Consider the following 27,840-nt stretch of genomic DNA (forward strand, 5'->3'; position numbering starts at 1 on the left):
TATTATTTGTAATAAATATTTGCATTCAAACTGGAAAGAAAAAAATAATATTCAGAGAGTAGTGTTTTAAAAATAAATCATTAGTTAAAGTTTAGGATCCAACCTCAGCACTCAGTCTACCGCACACGGCGCTGACCTCGCATCTCCTGCGTAATATGATTCGGTAAGCGCGCGCTACTTGAGACGTAGTTTTTTTGCTCATAACTCACAAGTTTCTTCACTTAGAACAAAAACACTTATATTATTTTTAAGAGTATGAACTAATCTTTAATTTACTGCATAAAAAGTGTTGTACATGTGCGTATATCAATTATCAAATCAAATCAAATCAGGCTTGTTTCAGAGGGAGGGAAAAAAAGTGATCTTGGTGCAAAAATATGTCGAAAAAATTATAGTATTATGATAAATTCCCTAGTAGTATCTATCTAGCTTTAACGCCAAAAGAAATATATTGTGACACAGCAGTTTCTTTTTTAACCGACTTCAAAAAGGAGGAGGTTACTCAATTCAACCGTATATATATTTTAATGTATGTTCGGCGATAACTTCGTCGTTTATGAATCGATTTTGATAACTCTTTTTTTTGTTGAAAAGAAGATATCTCAAGGGTGGCACTATGATAAGGAAACAGGGGGAAAATGAAAGAAATCGAGGGGAAGCCTCGAAAATCATACTGACGACTAGTGCATTTGTTAATTTTTTTCGTTAACTTACTTTGTATTACTTATCTGTGTAATTTAAGTCTTTTTTCGTTTGCGAGCAAACACAATTATCATACTTGAAAATAGGTGGTTAAGAATGCGAGCGTTCGAATCACGACATTTCAATTACACCTTGTAAAGCAATCATCGAAGGTACGGGCTTTGTACTTCACAGTACATTTAGAAAAACCAATCAAAATTAGTATTGAAGATAAACAACGCATATATAATATATAAAACTAAAAATAATATTTTTGGGCAATAATATCCAAAAAGGGCGAGAAAGTAGGATATTTTTTTGAAAGCAAACTGTACAAATTTTTCCTATCTTCCACAAATAGTGTTAGTTATTTTGGCAGGATCGAGGAATAATAATAAAGCTTTTCACCTTTTAAACACTTTTTCTTTTATTTCTTATATTCTTCAGTTACAATACCACTTACAAATCTTACTTTTTTTATTTTATTACTAAAAACCATCCTAAATTCATAGAGTATATATAAAAACCTTTTGAAAGTGGAACATTGTCCTTTCCTCAACAAATAGCATTATTGATATACCTAAAATATACCTTGCATCGGTCTATAATATATATACAATATTCTTATAAAGAAAATATGAAAACTCGATCCAAACATAGAGTATAACGGTGCAGAAATTGGCGGGTACGGGAAGACTTTGATCGGTTGAATCTTGCTAAATGTCTCAGTCGGTTCAGCCTATTGCAGTCCACTGTTGGACATAGGCTTCCCCAAGCTCGCGCTAGAAATCCCGGTTTTCATTAATTTTATTTCGGTTTGGGCTATGCTTGGGGTTCTCCGGCCCGTTGGTCCGACGATCTACGTAAGATTGCCGGTGTAGACTGGATGAAGATTGCGGGAAACGTAATTTTATCACTACATTTTTTCAAATATTGATTGCTATTTTAACAATAAAAAATTTGATATTGTTTTAGTTCAGTTGGCGTTAGAAGACTCAACAGAATATCAAACAAATAGGCGTCATTCGCAAAATACTCTTATATTCGTCTAAATCTTCATTGCGAAATTCTTCCAAATAAAGCAGGTGATCCACGTTCATTTCTTCTTAAAATCCACGGTCTTGTCCACACCCATTTCTGTAACTCTTCTTCTAGTTCATCTACTGCGAATTGGCACAGTTTTCGAAGTAACTCCTCCAGTCGAATAGTGTTTTTTTTTCGCATGCAGCTCATTTTGGACGTGTGGTGTCCTCAGTCACTACAATAGTACTAGCTTAAAATAATCCTAGCCTCATGTTAACAGAACTAGCATGTTCCAAGCCAGTTCAGCAAGCCAGGACAGTACTAGCTTGCTATCCTAGCTTGAAAAACTAGCCTTGTGTAACCCGGGCAAAAGGGAGAATCCTCCGACCAGACGGGTATTGTGTCTGACGGGCTACGGCCCCGACGGTTTTTGTCGGGTTCTTGTATATATACTCAATCACTTTGAAAACTCTGATAGCGCGATGTAGCATACGTCAGGTTTCTCTAATTACGTAGTTAGTATGTTGCGCGATAGATATCGCCACATTGTCAAATATCATTAGTATACTGCATTCAGATATCGCCCTTTAGGTCATGCCTCTAATGGCGCTACAGTCATGCACCTAGCGAATAGTTAAATTAATTAATACCGATAAAAATATATCAGTACTAGCTGTGCCCGCGGCTTCGCCCGCGTTGAAATCTGTGTGTCACAAAGTTTTGCCGGAAAACTTCCAGTGAAATTCTCATTAAAATCGGCTTAACCATTCCGTAAACCTTCCTCTTGAAACGGCATGAGTATCCGTTCATACACTTTTGGGGACTTTGTTTTATAATACACTAACTGTTGCCCGCGACTAAATCCGCGTGGTTATGAAGATATGCATTAGTATTAAGATGTTTAACGCAAATTATTTTTTTATTTCAGTCACTTGAAATGCTTATCAAAATGAGTAACTTTTTAAAAGGCACAATTTAGTATAATTTAATAGTTATTTTTATAAAACCTCTCTATAAGCCACATTCTTAGTTTTATTTTCAGGCTGCAGTATAAATAACCTATCGACGAACTTATAGCTGCTGTATATGTTTCATACAAACTATCAACCCCAATTAAACCCCCTTAGTGGTGGAATATTGCAAAATTTCTCTACTCTACTACTATAATCTACTAACTGTAATCTACTTCCCTGCCAAATTTCATCTTTATCCATCCTAGATGGATGGACCATCCAACAGTTTTTGGGTTCTCGTGATGAGTGAGTCAGTGACCTTTCTCTTTTATATATATAGATTACGATGCATTATTTGGACACCTCCTCACCAGATGGTGAGGAGGTGTCCAAATAATGCATCGTGCATAGAGCATACATTTTAAATTTCAAGTCTCTTACGTCAAAAACATGGGACTCTCATACAAACTTCCAACCCCCATTTTACCCCCTTAGGGGTTTAGTTTCGTAAAATCCGTTCTTAGTGGATGTCTACTTCCTATAAGGAGCCTACCTGCCAAATTTCAAGTTTGTAGGTGTTATAGTTTCGGAGATTTCGAGATGAATGACCTTTCGCGTTTATATATATTATAGATTATAGATAATGGCTCTAAAAGAACGTTATTTAAGGTAGGTAAGGTAGGTTATTACACAAATAACTTTATGCCTGCCAAGACAAATTAACGTTACCGAATTTTGTACAGTATTCCAAGCCCTGCTGCCTCTATAATTTCTAATAAGAAAATAATAATTTACACGATGCAGTATTAAAAAGTTCAAGACAAGACATCACTAGCAAATGTTACTTAATAAACAAAACAAAGGATTTTGTCTATGATAGCATAACCATGGCGGGTTACGTAGGAGATGATGATTTTTCTAAAGAAAATATACAAAAATTTAACAATGAAAGACGAAGTAGTAAGCAATGGGTAAAACTTAACGTTGGAGGAACTTATTTCTTATCAACTAAAACTACGCTTTGTAGGGATCCTAATTCGTTTCTTTATCGATTAGTTCAAGAGGACAGTGACTTAATTTCAGATAGGGTGAGTATATCGTTTACGTTATTCATTGTGTTCCTATTTTGGAGTGATTTTAAGGTGACACAAAATTTCGTTTGACTGTGATTGAATGTCTTACAGGATGAAACGGGCGCTTATTTAATAGATAGAGATCCTACGTACTTTTCTCCGGTGCTCAATTATCTTCGTCATGGTAAACTTGTGATTAATAACGATATAGCGGAGGAAGGAGTATTAGAAGAAGCTGAGTTTTATAATATTACAGAGCTTATAAGATTAGTTAAAGAAAGAATATGCTTAAGGGAAAGAAGGCCACTCAAAGATTCAAAAAAACATGTTTACAGAGTTTTACAGTTTCACGAAGAAGAACTGACGCAGATGGTGTCCAATATGTCGGACGGTTGGAAATTTGAGCAGTTGATCAATATTGGGTCTCAATATAATTATGGCACTGAGGAGCATGCAGAATTTCTGTGTGTCGTGAGTAGAGAATGTGGCAGCTCCTTGAATAGTAATGACATAGAACCCACTGACCGTGCAAAGGTATTGCAACAGAAAGGATCGAGAATGTGAATGTTTCTCAAATTTTACAGCTGATGAGTTTAGACATTGTGTGGAATGTGTATATACATCATGTAGTGTGAAGTTTGTTGTTCAGTACTATAATTCCAAGTTAAATGTAATTTGTAAAGTTGTTTTTAAATTAGTTCTGTTAGGCCGATGAGACGGCAGTTGATATTTTGATTTCTTGTTTATCTGGAATTTGTTTGTGAATACTCAGATTTTTAATAGGAAAGTGCTAGTTCTCATTTTCAATGTGTATTTGGAACCTCATGAGAGATGATAATAAGTACCTTTTGTAATAGTGACAAAATACAGTCTGAAATATATTAAGGCATTTTATTTTAAGGTGTACTTAAAATTTTTATCTTAGGAAATAACGCTTTTCAGGTATTCTTCGAACTGGGTCAAGATATTGAAAGTACAGTTAGTTCTCGATACCTTTATTTCACTGATAAAGAATTGACTGAAAACAACAGATTTATTTGACACGCTTTTTCTTAAATTACTAATTGCTATGTTAATTCCATAACTACATAATATATAAATCTGTAACACAATGCTTTTAAAAAAATAAAGATTAGAGCTATTTAAAACTTACGTTATTAAATTACACAATTTATTTTTATAAAATATTGCATTCAACTGCATTAAATACAAGTTAACATGCGAGTATCTATATAAGATACCCTTCTGTATAGATTAGATTAATTATCAAAATACAGATTTTTTTCACTCACACATGTAAGGCAATGGGGTTTTAATAATATTAAGAATTATACTAATTATAAATATAATAAATGTATTGAATTCTTTTCTGTTTAGCACCAATCTGCCATGTATGTAAAGTCTGAAAAAAGTTTGTGGTCTGCATTACTGAGAGGGCGAGGCTCTTTTGGTGGTGTGAGAACTGCTGTTTCAGATGTAAACTCGCTATCAAAGTTGCTGACATCTTCAAGATTATTAATTGTTGGCACAAACGGTGGTTTTACTTTTCGAAGGAGCAATTGTTCCCAGTCAACATTTCGGAAAAATGCCTGTTTTTTAACATCCTCAGCATCTCTTTCTGAAGAGCCTAAACGTCTTTCAGGATTTTTTCTAAGCAAGCGACGCATCAATGCAATAGATTCTAATGATAAAGTTCTAGGATAACGAACTTCATCATTTACAATAGAATCAAATACTTCACCTTCATCTTCACCAGGGAATGGAGATTCTCCAACTAACATTTCAAATATTAAAACACCTAGGCCCCACCAGTCTACTGCTCTAGTATATGATGTTTCTGTTAAGACTTCAGGGGCTAAGAACTCTGGTGTGCCACAGAATGTTCCAGTGCGATCTCCCCAACCCATACCTTCTTTGCAAAGGCCAAAATCAGCTATTTTAACATATCCTTCGGTGTCAAGTAACAAGTTATCTAATTTTAAATCCCTATAAATTATATTATTTTCATGTAAATACTGTAATCCTAATACTACACAAGCTGCATAAAATACTGCCCTTGGTTCAGTAAACACATCGGCATGTATGTGCATCATTAGATCACCTCCAGCTGCATATTCCATAACAAAACAAACATGTTGTTCAGTTTGAAAGCATGCAAATAGATTCACCAAAAATGGATGTCTGATTGCATTAGCTACCTCAAATATACGCTTTTCAGACAATAATGAGTCAACTTCATCTCTGGCAATAATATCGCCTTTCTTTAAAGCTTTTATCGCAAAATATTCATTTGTGGGTCTATATTGGGCTAAAATAACTTTGCCAAAATGTCCACGACCTAAAACACTCAATAATCTGAAGTTATCCATTGACATTTCACCCGACTGCCGCCTTGAGTCTAACTCTTTCCCTAATGTTTCTATTACTGAAGAAGAACGTGATGAAGATATACGCATATTACTTGTAATTTCAACTATCTGGTCTTCATTACTTGGATATTCAAGAACTAATTTAGGCGATGGAGATGGTGGGTACTCTACTAGTGGAGTATTGCATGATGAGGTCCCCTGCGGTTCCCTGGCAATATAACTATCTCTATTATAAGAATCTTCTAAAAATGCAAATGCTTCTTGTAACTCCTTTTCCATTCTAAGAGTGGATACATTAGGTGGTGGTTGTAATGGCAAAGTTGGTTTTGGTGGGGGTACAATAGGCACCTGTGGGGTAGTAGGAGTAGATGGCAAACCCAAGGGTCTGACACCGGCCATTCCAACAAGAGTTGCATGGGGATTTTCAACATCTTTCTCAGGTTCAAAATTATGCTGTTGACTTTGTATATGGGCACTTTGTATATTTTGAATTGATGGTGAAGAGCGTTTTAAAAGCCTTCCAAGAACAACAGCAGGTATATGCATATCACCATATGAAGGTCTAGGAATATTTTTGCCTTGTTGTTTAAAGATCTTTCTTTGTCGTTGTAATTTAGGTTTTCTAGAAATTATGGGATTCAAAAACTTTATTTCTGCAAATAATAGACCCTGTGGTTCAAGTTCTAGTGCCATGCCATGTCGAATATCATCAATAAATTCTTCCAGTCTCAAAAATTTTACAGCGCATAGTCCACGCCAATCTTTCCAATGGATACCAATCTCTAGTTCTCTGGATTTATCCAATTTAATTGTAAATCTGAAATAAAGGACAAGCTACTTTAAAAAATATATAATTGTTTGTCCGCTATGGACTCCTAAACTACTGGACCAATTTTAATGAAATTTTGCACAGATAAGTAACTTTGTCCAACTTAAAATATAGTCTATATTTTATTTTGATAAATATATATATACTTTGTAGATCATCTATGAATCAAAACTAAAGTTAATACAAAAGTATAACATTCTTTAAATATAGAATAATTATTTTGCTTGATACTAATTATACATATAGAAGAGTAGGTTCTTAGTCACATAACAAATATGTGAATACGGTCTACTGATAAGATAATATGAGTAATCACACACATGAAAAGGATTGTAAAGATTAAAATTCAAGGAAATGATTGATGTCTATCATAAACAAATATTTTTTTAACAGTTAATTATCTCTGCTAAGTATATTCAGCTAATACAAACCATAGAAGTGAGAAATAATTTACTATAAGTTTAAAAAAAATACCTTTGATCCCAGGCCTGCTGAGAGCAAGGCCTCCAACTAGTTTGAGCTACAGTGTGGTTGTCCAACTTCATGACAGCCATAATTTCATTACTAGTATCCTCTTTAATGCTGTATGTATATTTCATTGAGTTACGAATCGTTACTCCTTTAACAAATGATTTCAAATCTGATGGGCTAGCAAGGGGATCTCTACGAGCGCGGCCCGGCACATCTTCTAAAAGATCTTGACATCCCATCAGTCTAACTTCAAGTGTTCCCGTGACTTGTACACAGGGACTGATCATAGGAGCAGGGGATACAAACAGGCTGCGCTGCCCACTTGCCCCAGATAGACTAACATAGCCAGGACTGGATCCAGTGCTACGCAACTCATGGCCTAATTCTATAAACGCAGCACTTTCAGTTGGTAGTTCTTGTCTACGCATGTCTAAAGACTTTCGTAGCAAATCTAATTTCTGTGTTGACTCAAGAAGACTTGTTTGAGCTTCATGGAGTGCTTTTTTGTCTGTTATTTTCTTATCACTCTGTAAGAGTCTTATGGCATTCTTAGAGCCTTCCACCACAGCTGCTTCTATGCGAAGACGGTTTCTGATTTCGGCAATCCTTTCATCGAGCAAGGAATCTATACCACTCATATCTGTAGCCCTGCCATCACCATTTGCGTTATCACCTTTTTGTTGTTTGCTTAGTTTAGAGATACGTAACTTAAGATATTCTATTTTATTCTTTGAATCTGCAAGCATTTGGTGTGCTTCAGCAAGTAATTTTTTGTCCCGAGACTGGTTACTACTACTTATGCTTTGAATCATATTCTCAGCGCCCTGCTTTACTTTCAATTCAATATTCAGCTGTTTTTCCAATGAAGCCAACTTTCGATCTGTCGTCCCCTCACCCAGCTGACGTTGTTGTTGAGCGGCTTCTGAAGCCAAAATAATTTCTTCATCGTAGGATAAATCTTCTGGCGAAGTAGGAGTTGATTGACCGCGTGACAAAAGAAGCTGCGATTCTAGTTCTTGCAAATCAGATTTTAACTCGTTCAGTTTTATATTCGCCATCTTCACAATATTCGCTACATCTGACAGCGATTTTCGATCAGTGGCAACTTCACGTAGCTTTTCGGCACCTTCCTTTATTTTGAGTTCTTTACGTATCTCTCTACGTATGACATCCTTGAGCTCTTCCAACTTAGACGGCAATGCTATTTCTGGAATACATTCCGTTTTAATTCCATACTTGACGCCGAGCTCATAGAGGACAGGGTGTCGAATGTAATCACTGTGATAATAACCTGGGTCTGCCATAATTGAGGATGCACAGTCTAACGTCAGTTAACCATAATTATGTGAGAAAATATCACTACTATTGCTTCTTGATCACAAATCGAAATTGTCAATATAGTTTATTAGTGTACAGTTACTTTCAAAAATATTATAATAAATCATTATGTAAAAACATTAAGTAGACACTTATTTAATAAATTAAATTACAAAACAATTTATAAACAAGTTGGTCGGTGAACGAAACCAACGAGACGATGAAATTCTACCATATCTACAAATTCTATACACCATAGACTCGATAGATTACCAATGCAAGCCAATAATCCAATATTAATCATAATATTTTTTTATTAATATGATAATTAAGAAAAGTAGTAAATCGTAATTTTTGTCTATTCATTTTTTTTAAACGAAGAAATATGTACAACTTAGGTAATGAAAATATTTGTTGACAATTGACATACTATAGCCGAAATGTACTGTCTTGTTTCATGTTATGTTATTTATGGATTGATAAAGGCCTATGATAATTTAAGACATTGGAATAGATTTATTAATGTAATCTAAGTTTTTTAATCACCCATGCATTAAAACGTTTAGTATTAATTCAGTCCGTCCCAAATGTCGCAACCAATAATGTATTGGTGAAAATTTTATTCTTGAGTATCATAGGCTATAATTTATTTCAGTAATAACAAGTTTCAAAGAAGGAAAAATTATAAAACGAGTCTGACGCAAAAGCACAACTAGTTTGCTTTAACTGCTTACGCTGACGTAATAATAAGTAATAAGTTAATATAATGTGTAACAAAAATATTACTCTTTAGAAAATCTGAAAAAAATCGGACATCAAAAACCGATCACTAGTAGCTAGGGTTCAATATGGAATTTCGTGTGAAAAATTTATTAAAATTTTGAAAGTGATTTTTAACGACTATATTGCATGACAATAAAAATTACTATACAATTAGCCATTAGTGAAAATAAACATTGCCTTAAATAGTATTTTATGAGATCGCATAATCAATCTATGCTAGACACAAGAAGAAACATTAGCGTGGGTTACTAAAGTGGGTTACGTCACCGCACTCCGCAGTGTGGAATTTAAATTAGTCATTAAACTCAAAAAAGTTTGAGAAATAGAGATCCAACGAAGTTAGTTCAACTACAGTAGTACTTTGGCTTAAAGGTTTATAGCCGCCAGAGGCATGACGATCGTTGGGTGTGCTGTGCAACGAAGACAGAACAGCATTCGGTCTGTTTCTATCACACCGCGCATTTATGATTTAAAATATAACCAATTACAACGAAACATCACAGCAGTGATGTAAAGCGGTGTTGACGCGAAAGAAAAGTTTACATTATCGTTCTAATCTCTCACCATTGAAATTGGGCTTAGTTTCCACCTATCCCACCCCAGCCTGCAAAATAATGATATTTGTAATAAAAAAAATACTAATCGATAGATTTTCAATGCTCAATTCAACTACGTTGTCCTTTTGAATTGCTCACCTTAAATTATTTCATTAAAAATCAAAAAAGTCATTAAAAAATATGGAATATAGTATATTAAAAATTAAGGAAAGTGGAGCTGTTCCAAACTGTACTTGAGTAATTATAAATGCAACTTGAGCAGTTCTTTAACACTTTGAGCAATTTAAAATATTGTATGCATCAAAAGATATAGGAGTTTGAAAAATATTGTTAAATGAATTTTTTTTTACGATTCTATCTACATATTTCTTAAACATTAGAAAAAAAATTGCCTGTAGTCTATGTCGTATCTCCAAATAGTTTTTTTTGTTGGTTTTTTGTATAATCTGTGAAATCAGAAATGTTTTTAAACTGTTAAACTTATCATTAAAGTTATTAAAACGTCTCCAACCGATTATAATATTACCTTTAATCGTTATTTAAAAATATAAAAATGCTGCGGCGCTTTTCAATCATGCTGTAAAGAAATTAAAATATCATACTTATTGCAAATCGAATATACTGGAAACTTGCTGGAAACAAATCTAGCTGTCAAAGATTTGAGGTTTACTTGGCTGTTTGCCCAGTATCAATTGTCTGTCAATAACATACTTTTATTATATACAAGCTGGGTCATCGTTTTGATGGATAATAATGCCCGTTAAAGTTGATATTACTCCGCCACCGCCAGCTAATTCAAAACAGCCTGGCGTGACGAAGTCTCTTCTTTACAACGGCTCGAAATTTCAAGGGCATCAAAAGTCCAAAGGAAATTCATACGAAGTAGAAGTAGTATTGCAGGTTAGTGAAAACAAATACGCAAAAAGCTAAAGGAGTAAAATGACGTGAGGTTTTTGAGAACCTAGATTTTCTCGTCAGTGCATTGATCGCTTTTTTTATTCTACAAGTGTAAAATTGTAAAAACTCGAACATGTTTTATAATGTGTGGAAGATTGTAGTAATTTTTATTATTTATTACTTTTAAATTTTTGTAGCATGTTGATGAAGAAAATTCTTACCTTTGTGGATATCTAAAAATAAAAGGCTTAACAGAAGAGTTTCCAACACTCACGACATTTTTTGATGGCGAAATTATATCGGCAAAATATCCTTTCTTAACAAGGAAATGGGATGCTGATGAAGATGTGGATAGAAAACACTGGGTAAGTAACTCTAATGAATTTAACAAAAAAGCAAATTCATAATCGAATTTGATCATTGTAATGTTTTTACCGTGTTATCTTTCCAGAGCAAGTTTGATCTATTTGTACCATATTTAAAAACATTCAACTCCGACTCATTCGATTATGACTCTCTTGAAAAGGCTGATTACGTATTTATGAGATGGAAGGAGCACTTTTTAGTGCCAGATCATACAATAAAAGATATAAACGGTGCTTCTTTTGCTGGGTTCTATTATATATGTTTCCATAAATCGGCAGCTACCATAGAAGGCTATTATTACCATAGGAGCTCTGAATGGTAAGTAAAATGATTATTGATAAGACCTCTTTTAAATATTTGATTCAAAGTAATCTAATAAGTTTAACTAAGATTTTATGGTAGAAACTCTTCAGTTATATCAATGTAAATAATATAACCTTATTGTGTAAACTTAATTAAATTTGTTTATTGTTAAGGAAAAATAATAACATCTACTGTAGTTTTACTACTCCTTATATTTTAGTTCTATATTATGTGAATAGTGTTAAAAGAAACTTATTATCTCTAAAAGATGTTTAATTTTTATGATAGATAACATTCAGATGGAAATCATAACATTGAAATGGTTGTACCGCAAGATACAACAGTATCGCATTATATTATCAAGTTTATCATCTTATTTTATCTGTGATTAATATCGCATAAAATAGTTGTATTTTTAATTAATATTTAAGATGCAATTTGTATAAATGGTTTGTATAATTTTTCAGGTTTCAATCGTTGACTCTGAGCCATGTTCAGGAACACAGCATTCAAATTTATGAATTCAGATGAAATTCCAATAGCAGTGTTGAAATTGGATTGATATTTGTTTCTTTATAGTACTTACACGTTCTTTAAGTCATTATTTAATTTGATATCCTCTACAATGACTTTGTTGAGCATCTTTAAAAGATCTCTACTAAATTACCTGCTACGATGATCAATATTTTATGAACAATGATAACTGGCCTGTCTTTGCATATACTTACATGTAATATAACTCATTAAATAGTATGTAAATACATCATAATTTTATTTAGAATAATTTTAATTATAAATTTCATTAGAAATCATCTTCAATAGTAAGATTTTGTGTACTATTTTATTTTATTGTGATATATTGTACAAATTTCTTGTATAAGTAGACTTTGTTTTTAAATTTTACATATGTTTTGAAATTTCATGTGTTCCTTTATATTTAGTTACCCGTTACTCACATGTTATATAAGTATGTGCAAGATCAGGTATATAACAATATTATGTTAATTTGACGACCTGTAGGAATATATCAATTTAAACAGTGTTATTAAGAAAATTTAATATTTTTTTTCAATAAAATCTTGAATACAAAGGAATGATCTCTTTTATTGACTATTAACACTTCAAGTAAGAAATAAAAGAATTGTATAATTTCATTTTAATTATTTTATTAACACATTCATATTTACAATAAAATACTGGCAATAATAATTGTCTACAATACATTTTCATCAAATGGAATATTAAGCACATTTGGATATTAATATTTTATAACTATGCATTTTAAGTATTCTATTTTATCCTTATAGCTATTATTTGTACAGTACAGATTTGACACAAAAATTTTGATAGTTAAAATTTTGGGACTTATCATCATTACTATACTACACATACTACATAATTTTGTATGCACACATGATAACTGTTTTACTTTTTATTAGGTGTGAAGAATTGAAGTCCCGAACATTAGTAGTAAGAATTTATAAAAAGATTTAATACAAAAATGGTTTAATTTTAATAAACACTAAACAGCTTTCCGTTTTCGTATTAGGCTATATAAAATGCAATAACACTGGTTTAGGATTAGGTATGAGTAATAAAATATTTATGGCAAGTTTTTTTTATCACCATGCATGTAAAAAGTCAATAGAATTAAAAATATAGTTACTTATGTGCCTCATGATATTATAATTTGATTATTTATATAGCATACAATATCCAGTAAAAAAATACACAAGAATACATCTATTATTCTAAAATCCTACGAAAATAGTAGTATTCAATAATAATGTTTCACTGTTAGGTATATATCTAATACTTAAACTAAGCTTTGGTGGGATCGATATACGAGTAATAGTTCGGTAGCTAGCATACAATATATAAATACGATAATTTTGTTATTATTAAATCATAAATGTTTCAATAATACATATCCAATGAACAACCGAAACGTGAACAAATTTGACATATCAGTAGTTTTATCCCAGGGATTCTAAAATTGACATAATTATTAGTTATGGATTGTTCAATTCACGACGCGCGGAAAAGTGTGCGGGAATATCTTTGAATAGCTGAATATACCAAAATGAATATGCATGTTTGACATGTACGACAGTGAGTTAGCAAATTTTTTACCTGAGGAGTACATGTTTTTATTGTTTTATTGTGAGAGTACAGTTAATAAATATCAAACGATACGTTTTGACTTTCCGATTATCGTAGAAAATTTTGAAATAACATACAGCATATTTAACATGTGTCATAACTTAAAAATCTACTTGACTGTACGTCTACCTTTTGACACAAGTGTCCAAGCTTAACGCACACAGAACTACGCGCCGAGATGATTTCAATCAGCTTTAATATGTGTTTATCTTTTATCTTAATTACTGTTATGCTTGTGTAGGTGGGTTCAAATTGTCCGAAATTAGATTTAATTAATTTTCTTGATAAATAAAAGGATCTAGAAAGTTACTCTACAACTAAGTATACTCAAACAAAATAGGTCAGCAGAATTATCTACAATAAGTACTAAATTATAAACATAATATTTAAAGGGCAAGCCAGTGCCAAGAATTCGTATGGTGTCTCCAGAAATCACCATTTTAGTTTATGTACGACTATCTCATGAGTCACAACAAGAAATATACATCAAATAAATATAAATTAGTAATACAACAATTTACATAATACAAAACAATGATAATACTAATTGATACAAATTAAAATTTCAGGAGCAAAAATATTAAACGCTTAGGTATCGAGTGTAAGAGTATTTACAAGAACTTAAAACAGCTAACAAAACATTTTACAAAACTATGACTGTAATATTTGGCTTTGAAATAAATAAGCTATATATAGTGAAAGCTATGGCAGATATGACTAACATTTATATTATTTAGTTCTAATATGATAGATGTGAAATCCAAATAAGGTATAAAATTTTAAAATGTGCACAAAGTATAACTTCCCATAGCTTCCATTATATGTCGGGTAACATCCAATTGTCTAAAATATAGAAAACAAACTATCTTTTTGAGGCCCCTTCGCTACTGAACCAGTGCCTTAAGCCGAGCAGACTATACAAATCTTGGTTGTTAGCGTGAGATCTTATTGGATTAGCGTTACGATCAGCAATTTTGTGAGGATATCGTCGAAGTCCAGAATAAGCCTCTTGTAGACTAAGATGAGTTTCAGGATAACCCTCATATACCGAGCCACGAGGACGAAAATAGTGGGGATAAGAATGATGGTGACGTCGGGGATTTTCATGCATTGAGTTATAAACTCCGCCAAATTTGTTACGACCAGCCCAATAGTCTTGCAAATGACGGAAGGGATAATTTGATGGCGGCGAACCGGCATTATCACTCGGCCAGGGATATCTATAGTAGACAATATTTTTTGGGTATAGTTTGTCAGTAGATGCGTCTTTATTTATAATGATTTCGGAGGCTTGAGTGTCTGAGTCTTTTAAAATATCTGGTACCTTTGGTTTATTTCGTCTATATTGTAGTTTCGTTCGAGTTCCTAATATACTGTCTTCTTCTATCGATGAATGTTTTTTATCGTCTTTGGCAAAATTATCATCTGTTGATACTTCAGCGTATCTGCTGATTAGTTTGATAGCTTCTCCTATATCAGAATAATCATTTTCAGGATTTAACTTGACATCCTCTGTATCTTTTTTTAAGATAGATACAGTTGAATTCGATTTAATAGTTGAAATGTTAGACGAATTTGTTTGTTCGTCAACCTGTGGTATGTTTTTTATATCTGATTCTCCATTTGTCTTTTCTGTTTTAGATTCCGTCATTGCGTCCTGATTATTTTGAGTCTCAATATCGTACAGTATAGGATCAACATTTACGTGTCCATATACTTGTTCTTTCTGTCCTTTGTCTGTGTTATTCGATTGCATCTCAACCTCGCTAGAGTTAATCATAGGACTGTCTCTTTTAGGTTTGTCAGAATAACTTAGTAAATTGTGTAATACGTTGTGGGAAAGAATATTGCTACCGTCTTGTGAAATGGTATTGTTCAATTTCGATTGCGCTTGCTGTAGTTTTAATAATTCTAATTCAGCTTCGACACTAGCATCAGTATTTTCATCTTTTTTTACAAAGTTTGACTGCTGACCTTGAGCCTGTAAAAGAAAATTATTTAAATTAATATTTAATATTATTAGCACTAAATTAAGTAATATATTTTTTAAATCTATTTACTATACCTGTGCAGATGGATCTTGTGGTGAACTTTGGGGATCTAAACCTATCGGTATAGATAATTGCAGGGGTCCTGGATCTTCGTCTCCGTAGTCATAAATTACATCGCCATTGTTTGGAGCCGTAGTAAATAGAGCGTTCAGTTGCTCTAGTAAAATGCGTTCATGCTCTGCTTTGTTCACTGTCACCACCTGTAAAAGTGTTAAAGTTAAACAAAAACGAATTATTTATTATATTATTTTATAATATTATTTATTTATAATTAATTGTTTAACTAAGACTAAATAATATTATTAAGTTGTGTTTTATTATCTATTGATTGTATAAAATGTCTTTTTTAAGAATTAAGGTATTATTTTAAAAATAAAATATTCGCTTCAAATCAGTGCTATAACGTTTTAATACAAAAATATCACCTGAACGCAAGCGGTTCCGTCAAGGCGGTGCCCTTTAGGACAGACGAGCGGTGTGATGAAAAGAGATTTCGTAGTTATTCTTCTGGGTGGAGCGTTTTGGTTTCCATCTTCAGGGCTTTGTAGCCAGGTACGCCAGGCTAGTTCACCCGCTTGCCTATCAAGCGTGCGCGGTGGTGGGCGGGTGGTGGACTCTGGCGCGGGTGCCTCGGTTTCCTGCGCTCCCACCAGTGCACAAGACACCAGCAACGCGATCCACGGATACCACATTGCAAACACCTAAAATAGAAAATATACGATAAATAAATAACATTAAGGCACTTTTTTCTATGATACTTAAAATTTTCAACTTGTATTGTCTAAGTAAAAAAGAAAAAATGTTTGTAATAACCAAAGCCTAATAGTTTTAGCACCATTACGAGATTTCTAAATAAAAAATAATAAAGGCTAAATATATAGCTACCTATACTGAAATCGTAATCTTTAAAATATAAATAGGTAGATAACGTCCCTGCTCGTGTAAGTACGTGTTGGCTCATAAATACAAGTACTAAAAGAAATATAAATACAAAAAGTGTATTATTAAAATGTATATTTAATTTAATTAAAGAATTATTGGGGGCTTGCTTAAAAACAGTACGATAAACTTGTAATCATTTTTCGAGTGTAAATAATTCGGGAGGTAGGCGTAAGCGAATGATCCAGAACACTCCTATGTTCTATCACGTTCTTGTGCAACTGGATGCTCACGTCGTGAACTGGATCAAGGTGTGGCCTTATCCATTAGCTCAATAGCTCGATGACAAACGATATGTGGTTAGAAACTAATGAGATACGTATACACGTTTGTCGTTTCATTTTTCCGTGAAACCAATGCATATCATTTTGTAATTAATGGCCGTATAAATTTTATTTTGTAACTAATTACCTTACTTTTTCACGCATTGAGGTCATTTTTATAACAATGAATTGTTAATTTACCTGCGTTCGTCGCTATGAACAAATATTACGAAAAACTTCCGAAACGCGTATTTACTTAACAATTTTTTTGTTTGCGAGCAAACATTATTTTGATTAAATATTCTAACTTGTTTTCTACTGTTTCACATTTCTACATTTTATTCTTAATTTCCAATCAATCGTATAGTTATAGATTTCATATTACGTTATAGATTTCATATTACACTATTTTTCTGCACTTTAAACAATATGCATGACTTAAATAATATCATCTACTCAACTACTTGAACGTAACTTACCGATTGTAAGTTGGTTGAATAATGCTGATTTAATTACATGTAATAAAGAAAAAATTAGCAGGGTAGATCTTAGTATTTTTTTTTTAAATAACGAGGTCGCAAACAAGCGTACGGCACACGCTCACCTGTTGGTAAGCGATTATCTTAGCTTATAGACGCCTGCAACACCAGAAGCATTGCAAGCGCTTTGTCGAACCTATCCCCAATCCCCTTATTTACCAACAAGAGCACAAGACCGCTTGAAAACAGTATTATTTAGGTGTGATCTTCTGTAAGGTAAACCCCAGTAGGGTTGCTTCATAATTTGAGCAGGAAATTTCCTGCTGTGCCCTACCTCAGTTTCTGTTATAAAAGATTGATCAGGTTTTTTCTCTAACAGATGGATTCTAATATCAGCGATTCGATTGCGAAATAAAGCTGTAAGCAAATTTAAAAAATAAAATGAAGGAAATTAAATTACAAGTTGAGTATTTCAGATACTTTTTGTAAGACAAATATTTCCATTTACGAGAATATAATTTGTTAATTTTAATACAAGTTGATGTTGCCATGTCAGTGCTGCATTTTATCGAACTATCTCTTTAAAGCTTTTCGTAGGTCTTAAGTGTTTTCAATAGTGACGTAATTTTTATATGCAATTTTTGTATGCGAAATTTTTAACAAACAATTAGACGAGCGTATTTTAAAACGTTATTTTATACGTATTTCCTTAAAACATAATTTTGTTTTATGCGTGGTCCTTTTAAAGGATTTAAATTTTTTACAAGAAATTAATTTTATACTAAGATTTGTTTATCTAACGCATTTCATCTTGATTATTTATTAGTGAAGTTTATGTAAGCTTCATATATATATTTTTTGATCATAATATGAGAACAAAATGAAAAGTGCTGTTGAAAATATATTTTTGAGTGACGACCCGAAAGTTGTGAGAATGCAATTTTATTAAGGTTTTGATACATATGAATTATTAATTTAGTGCGCAAAAACAAAGACAGTGGCTGTTGACCCCGTCGCGATCTATTGGTAGCATCTGGCAATGATCTCTCCAGGCGCCGACGTAGCCCGAGCACACGGAAGCGCCTCACGGGATTTAACCGTGTTTCAATGGGTGTCTGATTGAAGATTACTTATTTCAGTCAAGCTTTTTACTAAAGAACTTAACTTGAAATTCAATTAAGAGTTGGAAATATTTTACCATAAATGTATCTCTCTCGCTAAATTATATTTTTATATTTTAATTTGTATAGTCCAGACGCACGATGGGTATTCTGATTGGATATATTATTATCTGCGCGCACCAAATCTTCGATTATTGAACCCTACCTTGACACGTATGCGAGAGAGAGACGAAAGTCACGGAACAGAGGTGCGCGAGCGCAGGGTTGCACATAAATAGCTTCTCACTGAACACAGGTCGAGTGATTCCGAGAACATTCAGTGAACCTCATACATTTAAAATTGCATTAAAATATTGATCACAAGCATTTGTTTAATTATACGAACATAGTGGTTCCGTTGACTGACACACACTAACAATAGTCCATAAAACCGTCACTTTATTCTCAATACACTCTAACGTTCCTGCCCATTTAGATATGTGTATACTTCCTTTAATTAATACGAGTGCGTGAATCAACAACATTGAACATGTAGGGGATCGTGCGTCGCTAACTTTCTAAAGTCACGCTTGGCCTGTATCACTACACCCTCGCAAGGATTGACAGGTGTTACATAAATGTATAAGGGACGAGGACAAGTAGTTGTTTTTTTGGTCTATCGTCGTTTTATTTTTTATACGCGTATCTTGTATTGAATGTTCATCTAGTAGGTATTCATAAACGTAAATAAATAAAAATAAATCACTGTTGAGACAGTTTTACGAGCTCGAAAATTGCGGCTATCATTCCGCTTTACAAACTTAAGGAGTCTTGGTTTAATGTGTCTGTAGCTTATATTTCTGGACGATGTAGCATTCTAATGGTGTAAGAAATATGCAAATCCTTTATAATTTCGGGAGTACTGAATTTATTAAAAATTTGATTAAAAACAAATTATTTTATACAGTGTTCGTCGTAAAAGGTGTGTTAATTTTTAATCACAGAGACATTTTTATTAAAGGCGTGGCTATAATACCCATTAATGTCCATTGTATGATAATAAATTGACCAGCGTGATGTTGTCGAGAAAGTGTTGTCCAGTCGTTGGACAAGTACGATGTCAACTAGATTTGCATATGAGGTAACTACTGCTCGCTTCACGAGCAGGATATTAATCATTTACACAATGGATAGCTCCTCAATTTACACTTAAATAACAATAGAAGTTAAAGTTATTTTTACAAATCTATACTAATATTATTAAGCTGAAGATTTTGTTTTGTTTTTAAACACGCTAATCTCAGGAAATACTCGTATAAAAATTATTTGTGTTGCACAGGCCATTTACCGAGCAAGGGTACAAATAATTTAGCACGGTTTTTTCTCAAATTAGAAGAGGTCTTTTATAATATTTACAGTGAATTTAATATTCTTTTCTTTTATGACGCTAGTAAGTAGTACAACCAATTCGATAACTTAAAATCAGTTCGAAGCTAAGTTATATACCATAGTTCAAACATAACAATGCAAGGGGAATGTTCACTAGAACAGTGATGCTAATTGAAGCTTTCATTGAGAGCTATTACACTAATTAGTTAAATTCCAACTGTGAAGCCTCGTTGCGGCGCGTTTATCTTTCGAATAATCTTTCAACATTGGTTGATGCGTGATTTTAACAGATATATTATAGAACATTTTAAAATTAAATTTAATTGTAATGCGTTAGCTGGTTACCTAATTATACAAATATTTAATTATATTATGGAAATATTTTATTCGCTCCACACTTATTGTGGTAAATAATTTGATAGTTTCAGTAATTAGTTTCTTTTAGAAAATCATAAAATGTTACTATTACTTTTTTGTCACATTTTGGTATTAAAAATATTTAATAAATGAATATACTAAATACTTAAATTACTCAAAAAAATATATCTCAGTATCCCATCAGATTTATTAACAGGTATTTTCCTATAGGCAACAGCTTTAACTGACCACAGACGTTTGTTCAAAGATAAAAAAATACAATTCAATTAGGCACCTTTATTTTGAAGTCGGTTAAATATTCTTTTACTTATAACCCATTTATCAAGAGCCGCTATAGGTTATATAATATCACGCTACAATCAATATGAGCGGATCATAAAAAAAAATGTTACAAAAGTAATGCTGGCCGGTAGCATTACATAGTACAGACGTGCAAAACAAACAAAACAAATAAACAGTTTCTCCTGGTTTTACGAGCGAAGCCAGAGATGTAAGCCAGTATCTAATAAGCATGTATCTGAAATGTAATTCTCTAGGATATATTGCGTACGTATTTATATATTTTTAAGTTAGTAATTTAACTAAAACTAGGTATTTAACCGTTTTTTTTAAACGATCGCCAGCTGACGGCTATAAATCTCGTGTAAACAAGTCAACATAGTTGTATAAAGTTGTAATATTTTATATTATCTTAGGCCCAGTATAAATTACTTTAAGGTAATCAAAATACTTGAACTATTCATGTAATAAAACTACTTATAACACATTTCAAGTAAAATGTATGACAGAGTATTGAACATTTTAAAAGACGATCTGTATTTTTTTTAATAGCGTTTTGTCAGTTTTCGGTAAGTGTGTCGGCGACTGCCAAGAGCAGTTGTCGACCCGGTGAATGAATGTTGAACATGTGCGACATTTCACTATCGTTACAATATTTCGTGTAGCTTTCGCATTTCACAAACTAAAACGATTTTTAGCGTGATAAAACTGCTCTTCACTTAAAAGAAAAAGTTACACAAACAAACAACAAAAGTTACACTGTCCTAAAGTTTGCGGTAATTAAATAGTTTATAAAAATAATGTAATTTAGCTACATTGCGCTATTATTGACATTGTTTCATTGATAAATAATTATTATTTTTGTAAAAAAATAAATAAGTACGAAAATCAATATTTATTTTAGGCTACGCGAGTCAAAGTATGTTTAAGATGGAGAATAAGAAAAAGTAGAGATAAGAAGTACCTAAGCGTGATATCCAAATATAAAATAAAGTAACGTATCTAAACATCAATGAAAGATATATAAAGAACGGTAACAAATGGGCGACATCAATGTCCAAAACAAAAGCAAACAAATCCTAATCAGTGTAGTGCGTAGTGGGATGGCGGCCTCCGACGCCCGACGCGATGCGACGGTTGAAACGGTCGGTAGTGTGTTTATTTATAAAAATAATCCATTCATCTCCCTTTAAAATACACGTCTCTCTGATTTAAGAGCGCTTCTTATAAGCTAAGTATACATGAAGAGGACTTTTTAACAGTACTGGGATAGTTATATAAAATTTTACTAATACCACAAAATTTTATGCACAATGTTTCATTTAGTACTAAACACTATTTTTATGTTTGTTTTAAGAAAACTGCAGTATTTCTGCGAGTAATTACAGACAAAGTGACGTATGGTTGAAGATCATAATTAATATAACTTCTTGGTTAGACCATATCGATGATTGTTATTTCCTAAAACGATGGACAATACAACAACAACAAAACCTCTATGAATGGAGACTACAATATCTTAGTGTTAAATGCTCATCGATTTTAAAAATAAAGTTAAAATTTAAAAATATATTTTAGCTATTATAAGTACATGAACAAAACATAAGTTTAACTTCTTATGTTCTAGTAGTCGTGACGACACCGTTTTGATATTTCTTACCCACTGATACTACTTACGAGTCTATTACGGCGGTGCCAATTACACATCATGGGTACCTAAATATTACAGTTATTTCTTCGTAGCTACGATTCGACAATTATTAAAACCGTTATAACGCTAATTATCTGATTTCTAATATAATTATATTAATTACATGACGTTTAAATACTTCCTTTTTATGATTTTAGGTAACATTAATAATTTGAGTAAACGCTTTAGTAGATACCACTTATGTCCAGATTTCGTCTACATGATATGAATTGAGTACGATTTATGAAACGTATCTAATAGAACATGTTTAGTGTCCAGTAATGACCTAAATGCGTATCAAGTATATTTTATAGATAAGTAAGACGTATGCATGACATGTTTAGACAAAGATTTATGTGAGATAAGAAAATAAATAAGTACCCGATATAGATCTAAAATTGTAAAAAAATATTAGTCTATTAGTCTGATTGTCAATTTTATTTTTTAACAATTTAAGCTGTACCTTAAACACTACTAAAAAGGTTGTAGTTTGTTGTTGGATTATATCCATGTATATGTCTTTTAAAATTTTAAAGTATTAATTCAAAGAATTTTGTCAATGAAGACATGCCTTGCCGCGACGTATTTAGTTGGTCACAAATACACCGCGTCTCATGGCCGCGTCGCGCCCTATTCGATGAATATGCATCTGACTGCAAAGGTTATCTGAACCGCTACTGTACCCTTAAAACACTTTGCCTGTTTAAGTTTCATATTAAAAATACTTTTGATTGAGACGTACCAGAGTTTTATATTCAGATCAATTGATTGATTGATACTAACTACACTCATTTTAAATATGATCGATAAAAAAATTAAACGGTAGTAACATACGTGTAGCGACATCTATCACGCGGCATATAAACCAGAGAAAACTGACGTATCCTACATCGCGCTATCAAAGTTATCTAAAGTATCTGGTCGGAGGATCCTCCCTTTTCGATGGCGGACGTGATTCTTCACACCACGTTCCTTTCGCTACCAAATTGGTGATCCCGACGTGATCACACCATGTTCCTCACAACCCCAAATACGAAATGTTCAATACATTTACATTTTAAAGTTACATTTAGTCTATTTAGAAATAAAATAAGATACAAATGTAAATTAATAAATGAGAAAATGTAAGTAACAAAATTAAATTACTTTTAAACAATTAGATATTAATAAATCAATAAAACTATTAAGAAACAATTTACGAATTTATATTAGTACGCAAATATGTTTTAAAGCGATTGAGAAAATAATGTAATATTAAGCTACTTCAATATAACGTCCACGCACAATTACGCTAGGTATATAGAACGTGTAGAATCCCAAGTCCGTAAAATCCTTGAGCGCTTTTACTCTTATGAGCAAAGAGGCTTACCTTGAGGGAAAACGCGCGTCGTCCTGCGCCGCTTACATTATAGCGGGCCCGGCTACGGCTCGGTCCTGCAACCAGGAAATATGTCAATAAGTATACTTCAATTAAACAACAGCAAACAAGGCATCGCGAGATGCGCCACGCGAGTCATCTAGGACACTGTTTCTATCAATTTTATGAGACAACGAAATTAATTTGTTATGACAATCTCTGTTTTAAAATTCAATTGGGCATCATTATAATAACTATTTATTCATCTCTTGCTGACATTATTTTTTCTTCCATTATATAGGCAACATCAAATGGGTCTTGTGACCAGGAAGCAATTTAATTAATATGCTTTAGTAGCTTGTTAAGTATGATAAATAGTGTGCATATAGGGACCGTGAACCAATTTAAGGATACATTGTGTTTTTCCACGTCGTCTTTGTGTAATTAGTTACGTGATTATTATTTATTAAATTTACTCGATTCTCATTGACATTGCTTTTTACCACGTTTTTATTGTTAATAAAAGTTAATGCCAATCATATTTCGATAATAAATATAGATGTTGTTGGAAATATTAAATATAGATATTTATTTATAGTCTCGTAGCTATTATAATAGATGTTAAGTAAAAAAATCAACAAAGATGTTTTCTAAAAGTCCATCGGCCCGGACGTGGCGAAATTCTTAAATTTTCTGTTAGTTTGACCCAATGCGGCGTGGGAATTGACTGTCAAAGTTTAAACGGGATTCCCACAAGCTATATTGAAATCTATTATTTAATTAGATTTAATTATATGTCTATTACAAAAAAAAAAAAAAAAAATTGGAAGTTTCTCTGTGTCCTTGAAAGTTATTCGTTATTTAGTATCAAAAAGATTTGACTCGTGTTTAGATATTATATCGATAACCTTAAACTTTGCTCTTCACTAAGATGTTAATCAAATACTAACAAAAAATTGATAATGAATAAAAGTCTTCATAGAAAAAAGGAAAATTAGAACCGTAAAGCTGATTTAAAATTAGGAAATACTTATGACCACTGCAGAGTTGTTTACATCGCTTATAGCCACTATAGAGTTGTTAAAACGCAGAGTTTTGTGAAAGTCATTAAATAGTAAAGGGCCAAACAAAGCGAAAGTAAATATCGTACAGTGAAATAAGTATAAAGTTTGTTTATGGTACACAATGTAAAATTTACCCTCTATAAAACTCCCTATAAACTTGAGAGCCTTTTCCGAGAAATTAAAGGTCTCGCATTAACCGAATGGAAACTTCCTTCAATTCACTATTATATTAAAGGCTAGTTAAGAATCTTATAAAGTTCCTACTTGGTGTCCCAGAGACATGATTCGTCTGGAACGCTTTCTAGTAATATCTATGTGATGTACGCGCTTCACAGAATGTTGCACCGCAACATTGTCGATGCGCGGGCGATGGCATACAAACTGCATGAAAGTGGACCGGTCCAGACTGCTGCCAAGGTCGAAAATGTTAGTGATTGTGGAAGCATACGCGGTGATATTGATTGAAACCGCCCAGGAAACTTAAGGAACAAAGTCTTTATGAACTAAAGAAATAATGTAGACCTAGGCCAAAATGTTATAAAGTTTAAACTATTCAGGAATATTTTAAAAATATGTTGTTATTGTGAAAAATAAGTCTTCAAGATTTATTTTTATGAGGACGTTAATATTACTCAGATATGAAAATAGATTCAAAGGCTTTAATACATTTGAATATTTTATTCTTACATATTAATGTTATTTTTACGTTCAACAGCCTTTATCACAAATCTCAAAATATGTTATGACACGTTATTATTTTTAAAACGAGAGCAATGTAAATGTCATGGTATACTGAAAAAAAAAATACAAAAGGATATACAGCGCAAAGAGATTAGTTGTCAGTTAAGTAGACAAAGAGAATGTCAATATTTGCTCGTGTGGTAAACAGGCGAGTCCGACGACCGAATCCCGAGAATCTATCTGTCCACGCTACACCACAATGAATAAGGGGTACATCGTATTGATATAAACTATAAAGTATGTTAAACCTGAGGGAATGTGATCTGGATAGCGAGATGACATGTGGTTGGATAAAAGAATGAATGAATGTACCAACCTCTTATGTTCAGTCGAAAGCTTTTTACCCGTTTGTAAAAAAAAACTGTATGTAGGTAGTGTTTTAATGCTTTCTTTTCGCCATGTTAGTCTAAAACAGTGCTCACTAAGGTTTATGATCAATTCTAGCCCTTTTATTGAAAAAAAAAAAACAAATTAAAACAGTGATGATAAATAGGTAGTAAGTAGTAGTAAATCAAAGTAGTTAGTAAATTTCATACGAAATCTAATGTTGGTCTTACAGGACCTTCTAAGCGGGTAGAAAAGAATATCTGACATTATTTTTCATTGAGCATGTGAAGTTACGGTTAGTTTTATATTGGTCTGTTTCGTCTTGACATTTTTAAAATAAAGAAAAATTATGCGAAAAAGTTAATTTGTCATGTTGTTGTTATTTTCGTTTATTTATTACTAGCTTTTACCCGTGGCTCCGCACGCATAGAATTTTTTTTTATAAAAAGTATGTTACTTCTAATAGTATGTTACTTCTAATACCTCCAAAGATGTGTGTACAAAGTTATTATTATTATAATTATAAATAGTTTTTGCGTGAAAGCGTAACAAACAAACTTACATTCACATTTATAATGTTATATATAGTAGGGGGGATTTTTCAGCTATAGAATACTTTATTCTATTATAATTAACAAATTTAAAGTTGCAATTTATGTGACCAAGTGTATATATAATAAGTCTAATTTATGGACTTTTAAATTAATACATAATTACAATGTATTTGTAATTTAATAATAATCATAAATAAATTTATTGCACCTAAAATTAACTTTAATAGTAAACCTTAAATACCATTACTGCAACTGGACGGTCCTATCACTAAATAGTGATTTCTTCTAGACTACGCAATTAATCTATTATCACCAAACTAATCGATTACTTTACATCGGAATTGTTCATTGTCAACATAAGTAATAGATTTATGGATAGAAGCAATAACAATTTTGTTCCCAGACAGCGCGAGCGCAGGCGCGAGGCAGAAAGAAAACATAGGCACCGTTTGTTTCTAAACATTGTGTGCAAATCGTTGCCGATAAAACCATATATGCAAATACAAGTTTATTGTTTGTTGTCTTGTATAAATTACAATCGGCCTTCCCACCCACAAGATAAAGTTTATTTACACAATAGGTAAGTTACGGAATTCGGATCGTTGAAAAAACGGGATAATAGTTGAAATTCCAGTTGTTTCTATTGTATAAATTGTTAATAATATTTCAAATACTTATATGCAATGGTGTGTAAAACTACTAATATTAGTAATTTTGTTGGGATGCATTTTTATTTGGATAGATATTCATATTTCCATGCATATTACACACTAGAATAAAAATAACCAGGGCAATTTTTTATTGTGTAACTTCGAAAAAATTTGAAATAAAACAAAACGTTATTAATAAAATTTTAGTTGCATAAAATATAGTCAGTAAGCATAATAAAAAATAAGTTTTAGTTTAGTAATGTATTTATTAAAATAATTTTTTGAAATTTTTACCTATTAAAAAGTTGTAACATTTTTTGATTAAGATCATCTATTCGTAGTTTTCGTAATCTTGACACTGTTCTAATCCACGTTCTAGTAATTCGTAACAAATACACAAAATAGCACAAAACAACAGTCTGTTCCATTACAATAACAAGATAATAACTGGACAAAACTTGTGAAACATTAGACTGGTCTTTTCGTAACATCTGCGTTGTATTTCTATATGCTTTATTAAAAGAAACGTTAATTAATTGATAATTTTATGAGGTCAATAAGTTACTTGATAACTATTATAAAAATTATAGAGTAAAGATAATATTTATAAGACACTAAACATTACGAATGACAAGACATAATGGTTATTTTATAGCTTCATAATGTGATGTATTTCAAGGTAATTAGTAACAACGACTAACAAAGCACGTAAATAAGTTGAGGGAATTCCACTTTTAATTGAAATATAATGTATCTATAGTGTTAATAGTAGTTGTATTCAACATTTACATTTA

At 32.2% G+C, this 27,840-nt stretch overlaps 4 protein-coding genes across 4 annotated transcripts; 2 read left to right on the forward strand and 2 right to left on the reverse strand.

Moving 5' to 3' along the window:
- Positions 1 to 3,527: 3,527 nt before the first annotated feature.
- LOC123656954 (BTB/POZ domain-containing protein KCTD5) lies at positions 3,528 to 4,611 on the forward strand. Its single transcript, XM_045592561.1, has 2 exons — positions 3,528 to 3,745; positions 3,842 to 4,611. The coding sequence occupies exons 1-2, from the start codon at positions 3,545 to 3,547 to the stop codon at positions 4,292 to 4,294; spliced, it is 654 nt and encodes a 217-aa protein (XP_045448517.1). The 5' UTR covers positions 3,528 to 3,544; the 3' UTR covers positions 4,295 to 4,611.
- A 98-nt stretch (positions 4,612 to 4,709) lies between these two features.
- LOC123656940 (serine/threonine-protein kinase N) lies at positions 4,710 to 8,940 on the reverse strand. The gene is made up of 2 exons (XM_045592548.1): positions 7,403 to 8,940; positions 4,710 to 6,916 (listed from the first exon to the last, which is right to left on the reverse strand). The coding sequence occupies exons 1-2, from the start codon at positions 8,701 to 8,703 to the stop codon at positions 5,104 to 5,106; spliced, it is 3,114 nt and encodes a 1,037-aa protein (XP_045448504.1). The 5' UTR covers positions 8,704 to 8,940; the 3' UTR covers positions 4,710 to 5,103.
- Positions 8,941 to 10,717: 1,777 nt separating this feature from the next.
- On the forward strand, positions 10,718 to 12,712 carry LOC123656955 (glucose-induced degradation protein 4 homolog). Its single transcript, XM_045592562.1, has 4 exons — positions 10,718 to 10,956; positions 11,151 to 11,318; positions 11,405 to 11,637; positions 12,090 to 12,712. The coding sequence occupies exons 1-4, from the start codon at positions 10,810 to 10,812 to the stop codon at positions 12,151 to 12,153; spliced, it is 612 nt and encodes a 203-aa protein (XP_045448518.1). The 5' UTR covers positions 10,718 to 10,809; the 3' UTR covers positions 12,154 to 12,712.
- Positions 12,713 to 14,647: 1,935 nt separating this feature from the next.
- LOC123656941 lies at positions 14,648 to 23,751 on the reverse strand. Its single transcript, XM_045592549.1, has 4 exons — positions 23,723 to 23,751; positions 16,262 to 16,537; positions 15,851 to 16,036; positions 14,648 to 15,766 (listed from the first exon to the last, which is right to left on the reverse strand). The coding sequence occupies exons 2-4, from the start codon at positions 16,526 to 16,528 to the stop codon at positions 14,648 to 14,650; spliced, it is 1,572 nt and encodes a 523-aa protein (XP_045448505.1). The 5' UTR covers positions 16,529 to 16,537; positions 23,723 to 23,751.
- Between the last annotated feature and the right edge of the window lie 4,089 nt (positions 23,752 to 27,840).

This window comes from Melitaea cinxia, chromosome 10, assembly GCF_905220565.1.
Source record: "Melitaea cinxia chromosome 10, ilMelCinx1.1, whole genome shotgun sequence".
Classification (NCBI taxonomy): domain Eukaryota; kingdom Metazoa; phylum Arthropoda; class Insecta; order Lepidoptera; family Nymphalidae; genus Melitaea; species Melitaea cinxia.